Here is a 17,869-nt window from a genome sequence, read left to right as displayed (position 1 = left end):
CAGCAATACACTTTTTTCTCCTTGCTTTGGCTTCCTTAGTAACATAGATGAGGGAGAACATCTGATCATTTAAGCAGCACTTCTCAAATCAGTTAGTTCCCTTGTCCTAGAACTTCTGGTCTCTTCCCCATCTTGAGATACACGTGTTAAATTGGGTGACACGTTGTCAGAAAGCAAGAGGGTCATTGGTATCATTTTTGAAGTCCAACATCAAAATACATGACAAGAAACATAACGACTTCAATAAAATGTTGTAATCTCAAGTCATATATGAACTATAACAGTATTCAATCTTGAACTCAAGCACAGCAGTTGAATCATTCATAATAATCCTAAATTATATCATTAACATATATGCAATCATAATCCAACCAATCAGCCATGGAAAATAATTAGGAATATTATAGGGACTGTGAGTGTCCATGAATCGGTGCAAAATACTAAAATGGTCAAAAGAACCCTTATTTACATAAAGAATGTTCGGTTTATAAAATTCCATTTCAAATAATACAGGGGCACTGAGCAGGGCTTGATGAATTACAATACATTTGGATTTTTGAGTTATAGCCCACTAACACCACCATACATGATACGAATAGATAGTTGAAATGAAAGAAACACCATTATTGTACACCCACATGATACACATTAATCTGCAGACCTGAAAGCATATGAAGAATATGAAAGTGTGCCAAGGCTCCAACTATTGTGGAGGAGTTCAGCTTTAGCTCTCTCGCCAGCTGCTCCAAGGGCAACATTCAGTGGATAAAAATGGTCTGGATATGGATGAGCCATTCTTGCATTTGGAGCTTTCTCTTGAAATCGATTAACCTCAGCATGCCTGCAAATTACAGAGATTTCAGTTAAACTTGAATGAAATATTTTTCCTGCCAATTGGAAATATTTATAGTATTTAAAAATAAAATACAATCCTAATTTATAACCATCTTTACAAGTTTTCCACAATAGGAAACAGTCCACCACAATGCTTGAGTGACGCTGTCTATGTTAAATACTAATGTACAATTTATTGACCTTCACATAAAACAACCTTAAGTTTGTTGGTTTTAAAACAAATAATTGTGGGTACATCAAATTTAAAGTTAACTTTATCCTAACAGATTTGACAAATTATGAGCAAGTTGAGTGCCCAAACGTGATAAAGTTAAGTCCAAAAATTACTCATATATACATGATAATGATCACTAACTAGTATTCATACGACTTTTGGAGTACCCTATTGATGCAGGAGCATTACCCTAGTAGTGAATTTATGCACATTTTGATGCCAGGAGTCTTTTTTGAGTTAGCATAGGTCTTAGCAGATCCATTGGATCATCTACAATTAAGTTTCCACAATCCATTAGAAATGTCAAATAGTTTCCTCGTAATTGATTGTGTAGATTTTTTATCATCAACATTTCGAATCACACAAAGTGATCCATCATTGGGATGAATGAGTGCAAGAGAGTAGAAATTTTCAGCACTTCCAATTGTTTAGCTTTAAAACATAGTTCCCTCCCATGAAGGGTATCAATTAAAGTAATTAAATTTCCACAATCCATTAGAAATGTCAAATAGTTTTCTGGTAATTGATTGTGTAGAATTTTTTATCATCAACGTTTCGGATCACACAAAGTGATCCTTCATTAGGATGAATGAGAATGCAGAAGAGTAGAGATTCTTAGCACTTCCAGTTGTTTAGCTTTAAAACCTCATTTGCTATAATTTAGAGTGTTTGTTTTGACCTACGAATTCAAATTTTTGCTTTTCCCAACAAAATGCAAATTTGTAATTTCTAGAGGTTTTTGGCTCGTGTTTGAGTTGAGGTGTGTCTCTCAACCTTGGATTACATTGTTTTATGCATAGGTGTCTCGTAAGACCATGAAGACTATGTTAGGTCTCTTTCATGTTTTATTTTAGTTTGAGGTGTATAAGTTTCATATCAGAATTGAAGATAAACAACGAACAAAACAAATGAACCAAGGACAGGACAAATTATCCTATGAAAACCCTCCAACTTAAGTGGAAAAAAACCCAGCCACACAAGCATTATTTTATTAATCAAAGAGTAGTAAACAGATTTACAATATGCCCAAAACTAGGGCAAAACTAAAGCAATGATCATTATCCCTATGATCTATAGAAAATAAATGAAATACCCTTTGATACAATGACTTGGCAAAGAATATCAATCTGTAACACCAAATTCTTTCTTGAACAATGTAAAACATTGCCTTGACCCTTCATTGTCTAGTCGTTAAAAAGTGAAGACCCTTCATTATCTTGACTCTTGACTCTTCAATGTCTTGTCCCTTCAAATTGAGGACCCTTTGATGTCTTTAACAAAAAATAGATTATTTCTATATTTCAAAATGAGAGAAATATATCTCCCAAAGCTATATCTCCAACACTCCCTCTTAGCTAGGGCGATATCTTTCCAAATATCCATGTCATGGTAACTCTCAACATGACACCCACAATGGCTACACCCATTTGTAAAAAATATTTTAATCACGACAACTCTCAATGTGATAATGTCATGGAATCACTCAACATGATGCCCACCATGGCTACTCACATGTGTGGAAAGAATCATATACACAACCTCGCATCACGAAGTCACTCATCATGATATCATGGAATCTCTCCACATGACATCCTCCATGGCTACTCCCATGTGTGGAAAGAAGCATATAAACAAGTACCCATTACAGAATCACTCAACGTGATGTTGTCATTGAATATCTTGACATAACGTCCACCATGGCTACTCCCATCTGTGGAGAAGTGTTAGTGTAAATAATTAATTATTATTACACATTACTAAAGTTTACTTAGGATAATGCATTTTTATATTAGTTGTCATATAGATACTTAGGAATTTGGATAGACATATGAGTTGTCTTGTTGACAACACAGGAGTTAGCAACTTATTTGAGCACATGGTGTCTAAAACATCACTTTATGAGATACACCTATGTAAACTTATCCTCTCATCATCGCACAAACTCCTGTGCTCAATGAAGGATAATCCACCTTTGGTGGACATGTGTTGAGTTGTAATCCTTATCTCTTTGCTGACTCCTAGTCATTCTAGTTGTCTTTATATACAAGTACTTCTAGTGTGTATTCATCTCATATCCAATTATCTGATATCCATTATCATCTTGATCATTATTGAGATTCTCATTTGATCACTATTTGTCTCTCTTGTGCTATCTTCTAAGCTTCTTGATTTTGGTGTCATTTTGCCCTAAGAAAAATTCTCACATGGTATCAGAGTTATACCAAATTCTTACATGGTATCAGAGCCATAGGAGTTTCACTGCATAGCCATTGGAGAGATTTTTATTTTTTTCTGCAGGTCAAGATTGGAGCTTGGTGCTGCAAATCAGATGTTGGCATCATATTCAAAAGATCAAAAAACTCCCAAATTGGCTTTTGTTTCATTAAAATCGGACATCTGAGGTTAAATCTAGTCATTTGATTTCCGAAGGTGTGACGACGGCAATTCAAGAATTAATTATAGAGGTGATTTTCAAACAGCGATATCTCCCTCATACGGACTCCTTTTTTCGAGCAATTTTTTTTGTTTTGGGGTTCAATTTCATGGTCTACACATTGGTGCAGGTTGTTTGTGATCTTTGTTCTTGAATTTTTTTGAAAATTGCCAATCCCAATTTTTACAACTTCAAAGGCTTTGTTCAGGCTCATCCAGACACATACTCAAGTGCTATTTTTGTTGAAAGTGCATGAATTTTTGTCTACTTTCCAAATCTGGTATCAATTTGGAGTAATTTTGAGTAGACATAGTACTTTCAAATTTTGGTCTCATTTTGGCCTATTGGCACTTGTAATTAATTAGATCCTTGAGAGGTCTTGTGTCTTATCTTGCTAAGTCCGATATAGCTTCATATTTGTTGTTGTAACCAGCAAAATCAGAAGTCCACTTAGGCCCTATATTGGCAAGTGGCCATTGTAATCGCACTAAATATAAAGTGCCAAATCATGCATTAAGGGGGGTTTCTTTGATTTTTTTGCATTTTGGGGGTGCATACATTATTTGATCTCACGGAGTCATGTCAAAAGTGTCACTTTGGTTTAAGATTCAAATTGACAAAAAGGAACTATCAGAAATGGAGTGCTTTGATCATTGATCATCTAAGAGAACATAAGGAAGTGTTTCCTTATCCATATTCGAAGATATTTCCACCTAATACTAATTGGGGACATCTTTCTCTTCTTTGCTTTATGTATAACAGTATGAGTAAGGAATCTTTTTGTCCTCTTAGTAAGGCAAGTAGTCCTCATGACGTTTGGATGTGTCTTTGGGAAGCATATGGAGATCCAGAAGTCCCTCCATTACAAGAGGACATTCTAGCTCTAGTCACTCCAATTGTGGTACCTACAACTCTAGTTGAAATCATACCTTCTCATGCTCCTGTTGCTTCTACTGATCCAATTTCAACCACAGATGCTCCTGATGACATTATTGATGACATCCATCTTCTCTTTGTTGAGGAGAATTCTTCTTCACTCGTTGCGAGGGAACACTCTGAGCCTCAACCACTTGATCTTTCTTTTGAGACTGACATGATTGTGGACGCTTCTTTTCAACAGTTGGAGGACTCTTTTACTTCAAAGGAATCATATCAATCTTTGGAGATTGTATTCCAATTTCCTCAGACATCATATCTTTTGAGGATTCTTCCTTCTAGTTGGGGAGCATTCTCCACTACACCTATGGCACCACTTCTTCCTACAAGGAGGAACATCATTCAGTTCTCATGGTGCAGCTTCTTTAGTCATCAAGGAGCTTCTTTCATGGGTGTGCATTCATCATTGAGGGGAGGCTACATTGCTTCTCTTCCCATATCTTCCTATAAGGATGATTCCTTGTCTTTGGAGTTTGATTCACTCTCATACATGGACATGTTACCTTGTTTGCCACCTTCTTTTGGGCATCCACCAAATTGGCTTGTGGCATCTACATTCATCAAGGACTTGTCTACATATGATCAGACTCCAGAGGGAGCATCCATAGCATACTACATATGGATTCCTCATCCATCTTCCTATCCACAATGGGAAGTATACTTGCACCTATACTTGGTGTATCTTCTTCCTAAAGGGAGAAATGTCATTTGTAGGCATTGGATACTTTTTTGTCTTCATGACATCCTTGCAGGAGATTATTCAATTTGGGGGGATACCATCATGTATTTTTTCTTATGGGGGATATATGCTTGTACATGCATGATGTATGTCATACTAGGGGGGTCTTGATTACTCCATCATTACATGCATCTTGTACTACTTCATCTCTCTTTTTGAAGGAGATTTTTCCCATGAGGTTTTCCCTCTTTCTCCATTTTCAGAGAGATTGCATTGCATTGTATCACATTGTATGTAGAGTATTGCATTAGTACATGGGTACCTAACATGGCCTAATACCCAGGACCCACATTGCATCTTGCATTTAGCTTTGTGAGCTTAAGTGCATTCCCCTAAGTTGCACTTAAGGGGGGTTGTTAGTGTAAATAATTAATTATTATTACACTTTACTTAAGTTTACTTAGGATAATGCATTTTTATATTAGTTGTTATGTAGATACTTAGGAATTTGCATAGACATATGAATTGTCTTGTTGACAACACAGGAGTTAGCAACTTATTTGAGCACATGGTGTCTACAACATCTTTTTATGAGATATGCCTATGTAAACTTGTCCTCTCATCATTGCACAAACTCCTGTGCTCAATGGAGGATAATCCACCTTTGGTGGACATGTCTTGAGTTGTAATCCTTATCTCTTTGCTGACTCCTAATCATTCTAGTTGCCTTTATATACAGGCACTTCTAGTGTGTATTCATCTCATATCCAATTATCTGGTATCCATTATGATCATTATTGAGATTCTCATTTGATCACTATTTGTCTCTCTTGTGCTATCTTCTGAGCTTCTTGATCTTGGTGTCATTTTCCCCTAAGGCAAATTCTTACATGGTATTAGAGCTATACCAAATTCTTACAAGAAGCATCACCTCTCAAGGGCTTTGACTTCATATTTATCTCTCACAAAGAAATATGCATACATGAGCTTTCACCTCATATCTCTCTCTCACAGATAAATATACACAATGGCTTTCACCTCGTATTTCTCTCACAGAGAAATATATACTACAAGGGCTTTCATCTCATATTTCTCTCATGAAAAAATATATATTACAAGGGCTTTCACCTCATTATTGTCTCTCACAAAAAAATACACATTATAAGGACCTTCACCTTATATTTCCCTCTCCAGAGAAATATGCACTTATAGCACATAATAAGAGAAATTGATGCCAAGACTCCCTATCAGCAAGGGCAACATTCTCAAAGACTTGATTATCACAATAAATTACACTTGACTCCAATGTTTGACCAAACAAGGAGCTTTTGAAGCCACACTTGTTCACGAGCTTTCTGATCCTCTACAGAAGGCTTGGCACTCTCCATCTGTCGCTCAAGCTCCCTCTAAATAAGAAGAGTCGCTACTGTGTATTTGCACACTTGAACTAGGCAATGTACTGGACATTCTTTGCCCAATGCAAAGAAGGAACCCACAGATTGCAGTCACATCTAGTTACAATCCCATTGTCTGTAAGTTCTTGCCCAAAACGCACACAAGATGAATATTCAATGTCTCTATTAATGAGCCCTGGCTTCCATCTCTAGCAATTGATATAGTGGTAAACACAACACGAATGCCCAAAGTAGTGACTGTCTTGACTCTGCCAAGGTTTCTTTAGTAATCAGTTCAATAAGTCTTGAATTATACCACTGTAGTGTCTCTACATGCATATTATTTCCAATTGCCAACATTAGAAAGTCTACGCGATAAATATTGAAACATTTAACTTCATAATAGAAGGCAACTTTCATTAGAATAATTGAGCAAAACATCAAATATGAATAATAAAGATTTAAGGGTGAGTGAATAGCCGAGTTGGTGTGAAGGCAAGTCGTGAGGCGTAGTGTTAGGCTAATGATCCCGGTGCTACGCATCAACTCCGGTTCGAGTCACACTAGGTTACCACAAACCCTTAGCCAATAGTGGCATGTTGTGATGGTTAAGTGGTTGTGTTGTTATCCTTGCCATCAAGGTTCAAATCTCATGGGTTTGTGGTCTCACTGGTTCATAGCTCCAGGTCAAAGCGTTTACCCCTCTTTTTCAAAAAAAAAAAGAATAATAAAGATTTCAAATAATCTCATTACTTCACAACGATAATTATTGACCTACCATGACCCTATAATACTCAAAAAAAAATCTAATTTAAACGTGTGAACTTTCAAAGCAGTCATAATATTAGATAGGACTTATCTGCAAATTTGTTCAACAAGAGACCCAATATACTGGAACAGAAGAATTGGATAAAACCTTGTTACTTTGCCTCACAAACCAATCCTCCGAACTGAAGCCTTAAGATTACTTTCATCGCATCAACTCTATGTCCAGGATAGTTCTGTTAAGTAGTCATATGGAAATCTCAAACACAACAACATTTCATGTCATTCCTTCAATAAACATATCTTGTTCTAAAACTGTTAGCGGGTCTGCACTATGTGATATTCTTCCTCAGCAAACAACACCGGGAAACTTCGAAGCTACCTAAATAATAACCAGGCTCATTTATATACAGTCAATATTATTTTAATGCATTGGGTTGCATGATCTCACCCACAAACACACATATCATGTCTGATGACAACTCCATATAACTCAAATATGGTACCCAACTACTACTGGTAATGAACTTTGCCTTTGAATCATCCACACGTAAGACTCTTGATGGCCACTCCTGGACGGATAAATGTGAGTGTGATCTGATAGCATACAAGAATACAATCGGGATTTTCTAATAACCTTTGCATAGAATAATCTGGTTGCTTCCCCTTTTTTATTCCACCAAGGATGGAAGTGGAAATACACGAATTAAGATTTGTTTCCTAGGTAACAAGTGCACCCAACAAACTCCCTCTTGAATAGTAACTGTAACTATGACTATAAGAAAACCAATGTCTGGTGACCAAGATAATCAATGTCATCTCGAACTAATTTCAACTCCATTGCCCTGCTTTCGTGCTCAATACAGGACCAACATAGTCACATCTCCACTATTACTAAATACATGTTGGTTTCACTTTAACAAAATGAACCGAACCAATACAAACACACCAAAATAACATACCCAATGGTGACTTAAATAATCTAAAAGGTTTCTCTTAACCAACATTGAATAGTTTATTTCACTCTCTATGAATCCTACTTCTACTTTAGTCTCCTTGGGAAATGTTAAAGGTCTCATCTGAGCATGGACTTAGAAAGATGGTCACTGGGGATCTATTGTTCCGTCAGCCATGCTCAAAGAATTATTTGGTGGTTCATGCAACTGGGATTTGTGAAAGGAGGCTTGAGTATCCATTTGATCCCCAACACAATTTTGACATGCACACGATTTGTTACAAGAAATGCAAAGAGGTGGAAGCAGGTTCTCTCCGCCTCTTATCAATCTATCTTCTAGGAATCCATTCAAAAATGACCAACATTTCCTGATGTTTGCACTCCTCATTCTCATCACATAATCTCGGATGAAGAAACCTGGGCATTCAGTAGATCATAAAGATTTTTGAATGAATGCAAAGAGTCACCAGTTTTCTGACTCAGAATGGAAATTTCGGAAACATTTACTCTTGCACAAGTGTTTGAGCTGGTCAGAGTTTCCATTGATACACCATCAACAAATTCTTCCCTCAACAGCAATTTCAAGTCCTCGCACTGTCCTTCACTAATTGTCTGTACCTAAGACTCAATTTTCAGAGAGTTACAAGGCCATTTTTATTGAAACAAGGTTGGAGCAGACATGATTTGCAGCCGTTCCACTACCAAACCAGTGAAACTACCAATTAAAATTCATTAGAAATGCAACCCACACTCTAGAATATTTACAGGAAAATGTTGTAAACTGAAATAGCACACCAATACATTTCATCACATTACAAGTTGTAATCAAGGATGCTCAATATGGAAACCCTATCACTAATCTCAAATCCTCCAACACCCTGCAACCAAACTATTGGCTTTCATTTCCCAAAGATTAATGAATCCAAAATATCCATTAGAAACCTGGCTTTGATACCATGTTGAATTTACATACAGAATTGAAGAGAAACAACAAACATAATAAATGAATAAATGAAGTAATCAAGCACAGGCAGTGGCTAAACACTCGTTGTGTTGATATGGTGGGCCATGAGGTCGTAAATGACAGTAACTTTAATTGTGTGCTTATAAAAATATGAAATGTTTATAATGTACCCCATTTTATTCAGGCTCCTCCCATGCCCAATCAGCTATCTTAGTTTATGTCTTTTAGAGACATATTTTGTTATTATGAGCCATACACATATGTAGCCCATTTTATAAAGGCATCTCTCAGGCTCATCCTGTTGGTTTAGATCGAGTTCATGCTATATTAAGCAGAAGATGTTATGTTCTATTTTTCTGTATATGGTAGCAGTTGGAGGTTTACTTTCTGGTCTTTCCTCCATCAGCCTTTGAACCAATTATATATATATATATATATATATATATATTACTAAAATATTTGTGGCTTGCCACATTCGCAAAAAAAATGAATAAAAGACACAGCAAATTAGCCTAGGAAAACCCTCCAACCTAAGGGGGAAAAACCCAGCCACGCAAGAATCATTTTATTAATGAAAGAGTAGTAAACAGATTTGTAATATGCCCAAAACTAGGCCAAAACTGAAGCAATGATCATCATCCCTATGATCTATAAACAATAAATGAAATACCCCTTTGATACAATCCTTCGACAAAGGATATCAATTTATATCAGAAAATCCTTTCTTGAAGAATATAAAACATGGCCTTGACCCTTAATTGTCTTGTCATTACAAAGTGAAAACCCTTCATTGTCTTGACTCTTGAGTCTTCAATGTCTTGTCCCTTCATATTGAGGACCCTTTGATGTCTTTAAAAAAAAATTATTTATATATTTCAAATAAAGAAAAAGATTTCTCCCAAGGCTATATCTCCAACATTAGGTTGCAAAAAAAGGCATAAATGCTGCAAGTTTATGAAAAAGGTTTAAAAGGACTTTAACATTTTTTATGCAAAAAGGTATGTCCTCAAATTGTAACTGAACTGATTATTAAGCAAGGGAAGCTAAAATTGGTTAAGTACAAATTCATGGAGCAAGATCATGGACATGGCATCAAGTCAAGAACCATTTCAAGTACAAGCAATTTGAAGAACATTTCAAAGATGGAGAAGTGTAGTCGAAAGATAAGGATGTTGATGTGGTGCCTGTTCAGCTCCGACTAAGCAGAAGATTCCAATCTCACGTGTTCAAGATCATCCAATCAAGTCATTCCAAGTGTACATGCGAATTGCATTCAAAGGTTCACCTAATGAATTTCTCATTGGTCTATCAAAGCACTAATTTTCTTACTGGCCCATTTATTGGTGTCCAGTTATGATTGGATAAGCATTTAATGCGTGTAGTTGGCAATTACATTAGGGCTATGTTGGAATAATCTTGGCCATTGATCTCAAATTAATCTTGGTCACTCATTGTACCAGGAACAATTATTAACAATGAGGCCTTCTCATCTATAAAGAAAGATTGGAAGAAATTGTTTCTAATATACTACCAAAATTGCTCCTTATTCATTATTGTTTTCATGGTGAATAGTTGTTAAGTTTTGGAGTATTGCATCGTTTCCTACATTCCTCACTCAGTTTATAATTGCTTAAGTGTGGAAGTAGTTTAAGTAAAGTAGCTGGATAGTTTAATGAAAGATATTGTTGTTACTGTAATTAGGGTGAAACTAGCGTCATACCTTTTAATGTTTACTGATTGCAAACAATAGTCTAATGATGGTCTAAACTCCATTACAAGAACTTCGCCTCAATTACTTGATGTTCATTGATTTGCATAGTTTATGGTTTTAATGAGCACAAATGGTTTGAAAATCATACTCACCCATAAAAGATTGCACCTTTCTTAGTATAGTTAACTTGTGAAGTGGAGATTGGTTTGGTCTCACCACAACTTCAACTTTGTCTTGCATCAGTTGAGTTAGAAGTATTACGATAATAGATAGTTTCTATTTCTATTTAATGGTTATCTATTGTAATCTATTGTAAATATTAGAATCTTTCTAATATTTAGTTATCTTTTAGTTAGTTGATAGTTATTTGTTAACTAGAATAAAATATTTCTATTCTTGATGATCGTTTCCTAAGGAAACATCATATACTCTTTTGTATATAGTAATCTGATCTCTGTTAATATCAAGAAAGTATTTTACCAATTACTTCCCATAATATGGTATCAGAACAAAAACTTCAAAAACAATCGAATAAAAATAATAATTTCGTTTTGAAATTATCAATGCCATTTTTTACAAAAATAGTTTTCTGCCTATCTACTCCCACAAGCTAGGGTTTCTCCATTTTTTCTTGAGACTGGGCATCTTCCATCTGGTTTGTGCGTAGTTTTATTCTGCAAAAACTGTGACCATTATTGGTCGCTTTTATTTTGGCTAAACCAAGTGACTATTTCATGCCCCTTTCTCAGGTCTGAGGCATCAATTTTTGGCGTTGTTTTTGGGAGATTTTCAGCAAACTCGTGGTCATTTTTTCTGCAAGTAACGGCAGCCATTTTTACATATTTCATGGTCATTTTCTGCTTGTTTGGAGGCATCTTGGGTTTCTAAAACCTTCAGTATTAGATTTGCGCCCAGAATCTGACATTTTTCCTACAAAATCTATTATTTTTAAAGAAAATTGGACCTATGTACAATTTTTTTAACCCTAAATTTTTGTACCAAATCCAAAAAAAATACAAATTCTTGATGGGTTTTTCGAGAGCTCAATTAGGTTCTCGTTCATTTTTTTGGGTGTCCTGATTTTCGTGCCTCAATTTATGAGCCAGTAGATCCAGCATCCAATAGCATATTCCTTCTAGGATTTTCAAGATCTCTTCTAGGTACCTCTTCATTTTTACTGGTCTTCCGACATTTTGCTTCGAAGTACATGCATTCACAAATTCACAATTTTCACTAAATATCGTGCTATGGCATCTTTGACAAATATTCAACTCAAGGGAAATTAGAAATTCAATGGTCAAAATTATGGCACGTGGAAGCAGCAAATGTTAACAATCTTTGAATATCAGAATATTGATCAAATTGTTCTAGGTGTAACACAGCATTCGACTATATTTGGTACTAATTGGATTACTTTTGATCAGAATAATCGATAGGCGATGATGCTTCTCAAATTATCCATGGTTGATGATCAGCTCCCTCAAATTCCATCTGACGAGATAGTTGTCAAGATATGGGAGCATCTCAACAAACTTCATGAGACTTCAGACAAAAGCAGGGGACCTTCTTTCTCAAGAACACTATGTTTTCTATTGTCGTGGATGAGCAGAAATTCCTCTAGGAACACCTAAATAAGATTCAAGAAATCTATGATCAGTTGCTTGCCATTAGACGCAAGATGGAGGAAGAGGACATTGTGGTAATCACTCTCAAAGTTTACCCAAGTCCTACAAGCATTAATCGAGACTCTCAACATCACTTCTACTAGTGTTGATCTAAAGTTTACATATCTTTGTACACTTCTACTTTAGCAAGATCGGTGGAAACAACAGTTCGGTAATAGTTTCAACTCCACCTCTACAAAGAAAGTCTTTATTGCTAAATAATTTCGGAAGGATAAAGGCAAGTCTCATTCATAGCAAAATTCCTCTACTCAAGCATCAAAAGGCTCTAGGAAAATGAACATTCAATGCAACTACTGCCACAAGTATGTTCACATGAAGGTTGAATGTCGGAAATGCTTTGCTACTCAATCTAAGCAATTTGGTTCGCAATCGAAAGTGAACAGTGCAGAGCACACTAAGCAGACAGAATCTACCTTTTACGCCTTCATGGTTAAAAGACCTACAGATCCTATGAAGTCGTCTGCCCGGTACATTGATTCAAGTGCCTCTCGTCATTTCACCCACTACAGAGACTAGTTCACTGACTACCAGCTTTTTTCAAATTCAATTATTTTTAGTGGAGGGGAAGAGTACATTATTGTTAGCTAAGGAAACATTTGGATTGAGTATGCTGGGAGGAATCTCCTTTTCCTCAATGTTTACTTTGTTCTAGGATGGAACTAAATATACTCTCAGTCAGTCAATTGATGTGACACTCTCCACGACTGGATGTCACCTTCAGTTCACATTAGTGCATCATCACTAATAGGGAGACTTGGTCTATTGTTGCAATTGGCCTTAAGGATCATGGTCTTTTAAGACTTGTTAATTCTCAAGAATTAGCTATGGCTACTCAACCGTCTTTTGTTAGTTCACTTTGGCATCAATAGTATGGGCACTCAAATGTGCATTATCTCTCTCAACTTGCTCATGAAGAGCTTGTCCTCAACTTGCCAAAGATTCAGACTCAACAACTTGGAGTCTGTAATACATGCGAGGCTGGGAAGCAACATCGCACACCTTTCAAAGTGGTGATTCATAGTGGGCTTCTCAAGTACTTCAGCTTGTTCATGCCAATATTTGCAGCCCTATGGCCACTCCTATTCTTGGGTCCAAGTATTTTGTATTGTTTGTTGATGATTTTAGTAGAAAAATGTAGGTCTATTTTCGTAAAAAGAAATCAAAAGAGTTTACTGTATTTCAGAAATTCAAACCTCTACTTGAAAAAGAGTCTGGGAAATCTATTATTGCTCTTAGGTCAGATAATGAGAGGGAATTTTGATCTAATGAATTCTCTAGCTTTTGTGATATCCATGGCATCAAATGGCAGTTATCCACACCCCACAAACCATGACAGAACAGTGTAATTAAAGGTCGAAACAACAAAATCACTCAAATGGCTCGATCCATGCTCGATCATAGACATGTTCTGAAAAAGTTTTGGGTTGAAGCAATTAACACTGTAATTTACCTTTTGATCTGGTCACCCATTATGGCAATCAAAGGTAAGATTCTGGAAGAGGCCTGGTCAAGTCGCAAGCCCAAAATCAATCACCTGAAGGGTTTTGGCTCTCTTGCCTCTGTTTGGATCCCTGATGCGTCATGCATCAAGTTGGATGCCAAGAGTCAGAATCTCATGCTTGCTAGATGAGGTAGTCTTCACAACGTCTACCGCTTGACCGGCATTAAGACATCTCATCTCCTATACAGATGTTTTGATGAGAAACAAGGATCATTCATGCTCGTTTTTCAAGTTCCTAATCCAACAGATCAACCTATTGAGACACTACAAGGTAAGAGAATCCCCAAAAGAGATGCCCTAGCCCCCAGCAAATAACCACACAATGGAAACAAAACACAAGATACAAGATATGATACCAAACACAACTCTTTTTTCATAAAAGAACTAATTACATGCAATGTATCGGGCTGTAAGGCCTTCCCAATTACAACCAAATATAAAGCAAGTAATAGTTCTTCAAGATCCCTCAAGATCCAATCCCAAACCCTAGGCACTCTAGAAGAAATCCCACAGTAAGATCTAAACTTGTGCTCGCAAGCCACCAAGCAATCTCCTTGTTTCCCAAGCCACAGCTACTAGCTCTGCTTTAAAAAATTTCTCTCTCAGCTACTCCATCTTCTCCATGCTAAATGACAATGACTCAAGACTCCCATAAACCCCTTTACTTATACCCAACTAAACCACAAGTCAACCTAGCAAGTTACAAATTAAATAAACCCTTATATTAAATGCACATTTAAGCCACAAGTCGGCTTGCAACAAACATTAAATACAAAATGTTAACCCTCATGTTAACCCGCCATAAACACATGACCAAGTGTAAGCAAACACGAGCAATCCAGGCACTGTCGAGCAAACATGCCTGTCGAACTGCCCCAGCATTACCGAGCACCATAAGCTTTGTCAAGCTCCTTCAACGTCCAAGAACCTCCAATGACTAAGTTCCTTCAGTGACCGAGCTCCTTCAATGACTGAGCTCCTCGGCCAACATGACTCAATAACAACTGAGCAATGCTCCTCCTTCAACCGAGAATTGAGCCTCCCTATTACATCCCAATTTTTGACCTAATTTAAAATGTTCATATAGCCGTTGAGGTTCACATGAAATCAGTTAACAGTTAAATTTGTTATAATCCTGCGAAATGGTAAGATGGTTAGTCATTATAATTTCATGTGAAGATAACATGCTAGTTATTTATTTATCACAAATTCATAGAATTGAAAAGGCAGTTAGCCATTATGATTATTTATGATTAAATAACTTGTTATGGTAATATGATTTAACTATGTAGAATTTCTTTGTAGGAAGCATGTCGAAGGGGTGGAAGCATTGTTAGAAAATAATTGGGCTCAGAAGCATCATCATCATTGGGCAATGGGTATGAATCGTGAATCACCATGGTTGAGGACCTAGCGACTTGAACATCAGGATACAATCGATGGAACCGCATGAGCTATTAAATAAATAATTTAAAATATAAAATAATTTAATTAAAATATAATACGTACCTCAAAAGATTTTGAATGATCTTACACCATATTATTTTAATATATGTTCACCGACAACAATATATACTTATGTACGTACACATAGACATAAAAATGAAGTGACACGATAATATTATTTTCTTATAATAAAATGATGCCACCTCACCAATATATCTACGTATACATAGATAAATATAAATCATAATATTTTTCTAATTATAACCTTCCAACTCTTTTTCCATCTCTTTATTCATCTTTTTAAAACCGATTGAACACTTGGCATTTAGCAAGCACTCAAAAAGCCAAGATAATTCTTTAAGTTACGGAAACCAAAGAGTCTTTTTAAAACCTTTTTATATCATGGGTCAGGTGAGACGAAATAAGAGAACACATTCCCGATTTCCATTTTACTATCGCATTTCCTTGCTCATTCCGGCTCCCTTAAACATCTTCGACTCCTTCATTATTTCTATTTTTCTTTACTCATACTTCCGGCTACCATTTCCATTCAAATCCCTACAAGTTCTCTACAGATTGTAACACTTCCATCCTTGTTGCAGGCAGCCGAATATCACTCTACCTTGCTGGAATTAAGGTTGCCTTTGCCTACTGCGGTTACACCAAGAAATTAATTTGAAGAACATATATACAAGCGTCTAGCAAGGCTCAAGCATTTCCAGAATTTATTCTAGGCTATGTGGAGATCCAAAATCCAAACATTACAATATAATTTTCTTATTCATTTGTTACAGCAAATCCAATTTACATAACTGTGAGCTACAGCTTATATCATGATGCAAAATATCTTGCTTGATGACATAGGTTAGACCTTCTGTAAGTTAAAGTTGTTTATGGAAAATAAATGCCAAGTAGCCATGTTATGAAATCATGATTTATTATGCCATTGGAGATTAGAATTCAAATGATATTTTCTGCAAGTCTTAAAGAACACATTCATCAAATCACAGATTGTGATAAGCTGGAACATATATTATTCATGAACAGTTAAGAATCAACAGAAAGAGCGGATTGCTCTAAGATTCCAACCCCTGGGACTCACTCGGCTGTATAGACAAGGAAAAGGGTGAAGAGGTCAGAGAAAGGAGACCTGCAATAACAACAAATAGAATCAAATGTGATATAACAATGTTTATTATTTTTAAAAGGAATCATTTAATAGCTCATGCATGATCATGTTTATTGTTTACTCCTGTTGTCAAGTTGAGTGGTGTGATTAGATACCAAGATGCTCAGTGGCTGACAAGGTGTTCCATGTCTATTTCGGGTAGGGAGGGTGTTTCTCGTTAGAAATTGCGTGGGGATAAGTTATGGTCTGAGGTTGGGTGGTTAAGCCCTTGACAATGTTTCCCCTCTCCACAAAATGTTGGACGTGCACTAGATAAAGATAAGTTATGCATTCAAACGTTTGTTGGAAACAAGTATTTTTACTTTTATGATGTATATTCAAGTAGAAGGTAAGATTAATTGAGTTGTATCATCGTTACAGTTATTTCTTTAGAAGAAAGCAACTCTTATCATCAATATAATTGACAACCAGTTAGATCAATTGATCTTCTAACTAAACATGGAATATATTTAATTGAGAGATAGATTTATCTAATGAATTGTTATTTCAATTTTTCATTTATAATGATTATGAGCATATCTCCTAATCTTATGTTATTGCCACAGTTAAGCAATCGGAAGAAAAGGAATGATCCAGTGGTATCTGAAGCCCTAAATGATCCAATGGTAATTGAAGCCCTAAATGATACAATGGTATCTAAAGCCCTAAATGATACAGTGGTATTGACAACCCAAAGATACAGTGTATCTAATCCAATGGTAATTAATGCCCTAATTGATACAGTGGTATGTGATGCCCTAAATGGTATAGTGGTATTTGATGGTAATTGTCACTTGATTTTGATATAGTGGTATTTGATGGTAATCATCAATTGATCTTAAATGATATTTGTGGACTAATCTGGGTGATTGCAGAAGCATCCTTACATTGATTTTCGGATTCGAATTCCATGGCATGTAGATTTTAATTTCCATAGTAAATTTATTGATGGTGATTTTCAATTGTTAGTTATGAGTTTTTCGTTTAAGTAATTGTAACTGTTAATCTCATTCCCATGAACATAACTGATTTAACTGTCTTTCTATGAAAATGAAGTAATAATTGTATTTCTTTGAATATGCTAGTTGTTAGTTAAAACCCAGAAAAACTGGTTGTTACACTCCCCACTGACCCCATTCGTTCAAGCCTCCAATCGAGAAAT

General features: G+C 36.0%; 1 protein-coding gene across 2 annotated transcripts in view; it reads right to left on the bottom strand.

The window, feature by feature from the left end:
* Positions 1–382: 382 nt before the first annotated feature.
* Positions 383–17,869, bottom strand: part of LOC149568832 (extradiol ring-cleavage dioxygenase-like) — a 77,640-nt gene continuing 60,153 nt past the window's right edge. For both annotated transcript variants that reach the window (XM_089821711.1, XM_089821709.1), the window contains one exon: positions 383–841. In XM_089821711.1, the coding sequence (XP_089677837.1) occupies positions 649–841 (193 nt within the window). In that variant the 3' untranslated portion in view covers positions 383–648. The remainder of the gene's footprint in view (positions 842–17,869) is intronic.

The sequence above is a fragment of the Cupressus sempervirens genome, chromosome 3 (genome assembly GCF_028749045.1).
Source record: "Cupressus sempervirens isolate cs-2001-9-10 chromosome 3, ASM2874904v1, whole genome shotgun sequence".
Classification (NCBI taxonomy): domain Eukaryota; kingdom Viridiplantae; phylum Streptophyta; class Pinopsida; order Cupressales; family Cupressaceae; genus Cupressus; species Cupressus sempervirens.
This window is presented reverse-complemented; position numbering and strand designations above follow the sequence as displayed.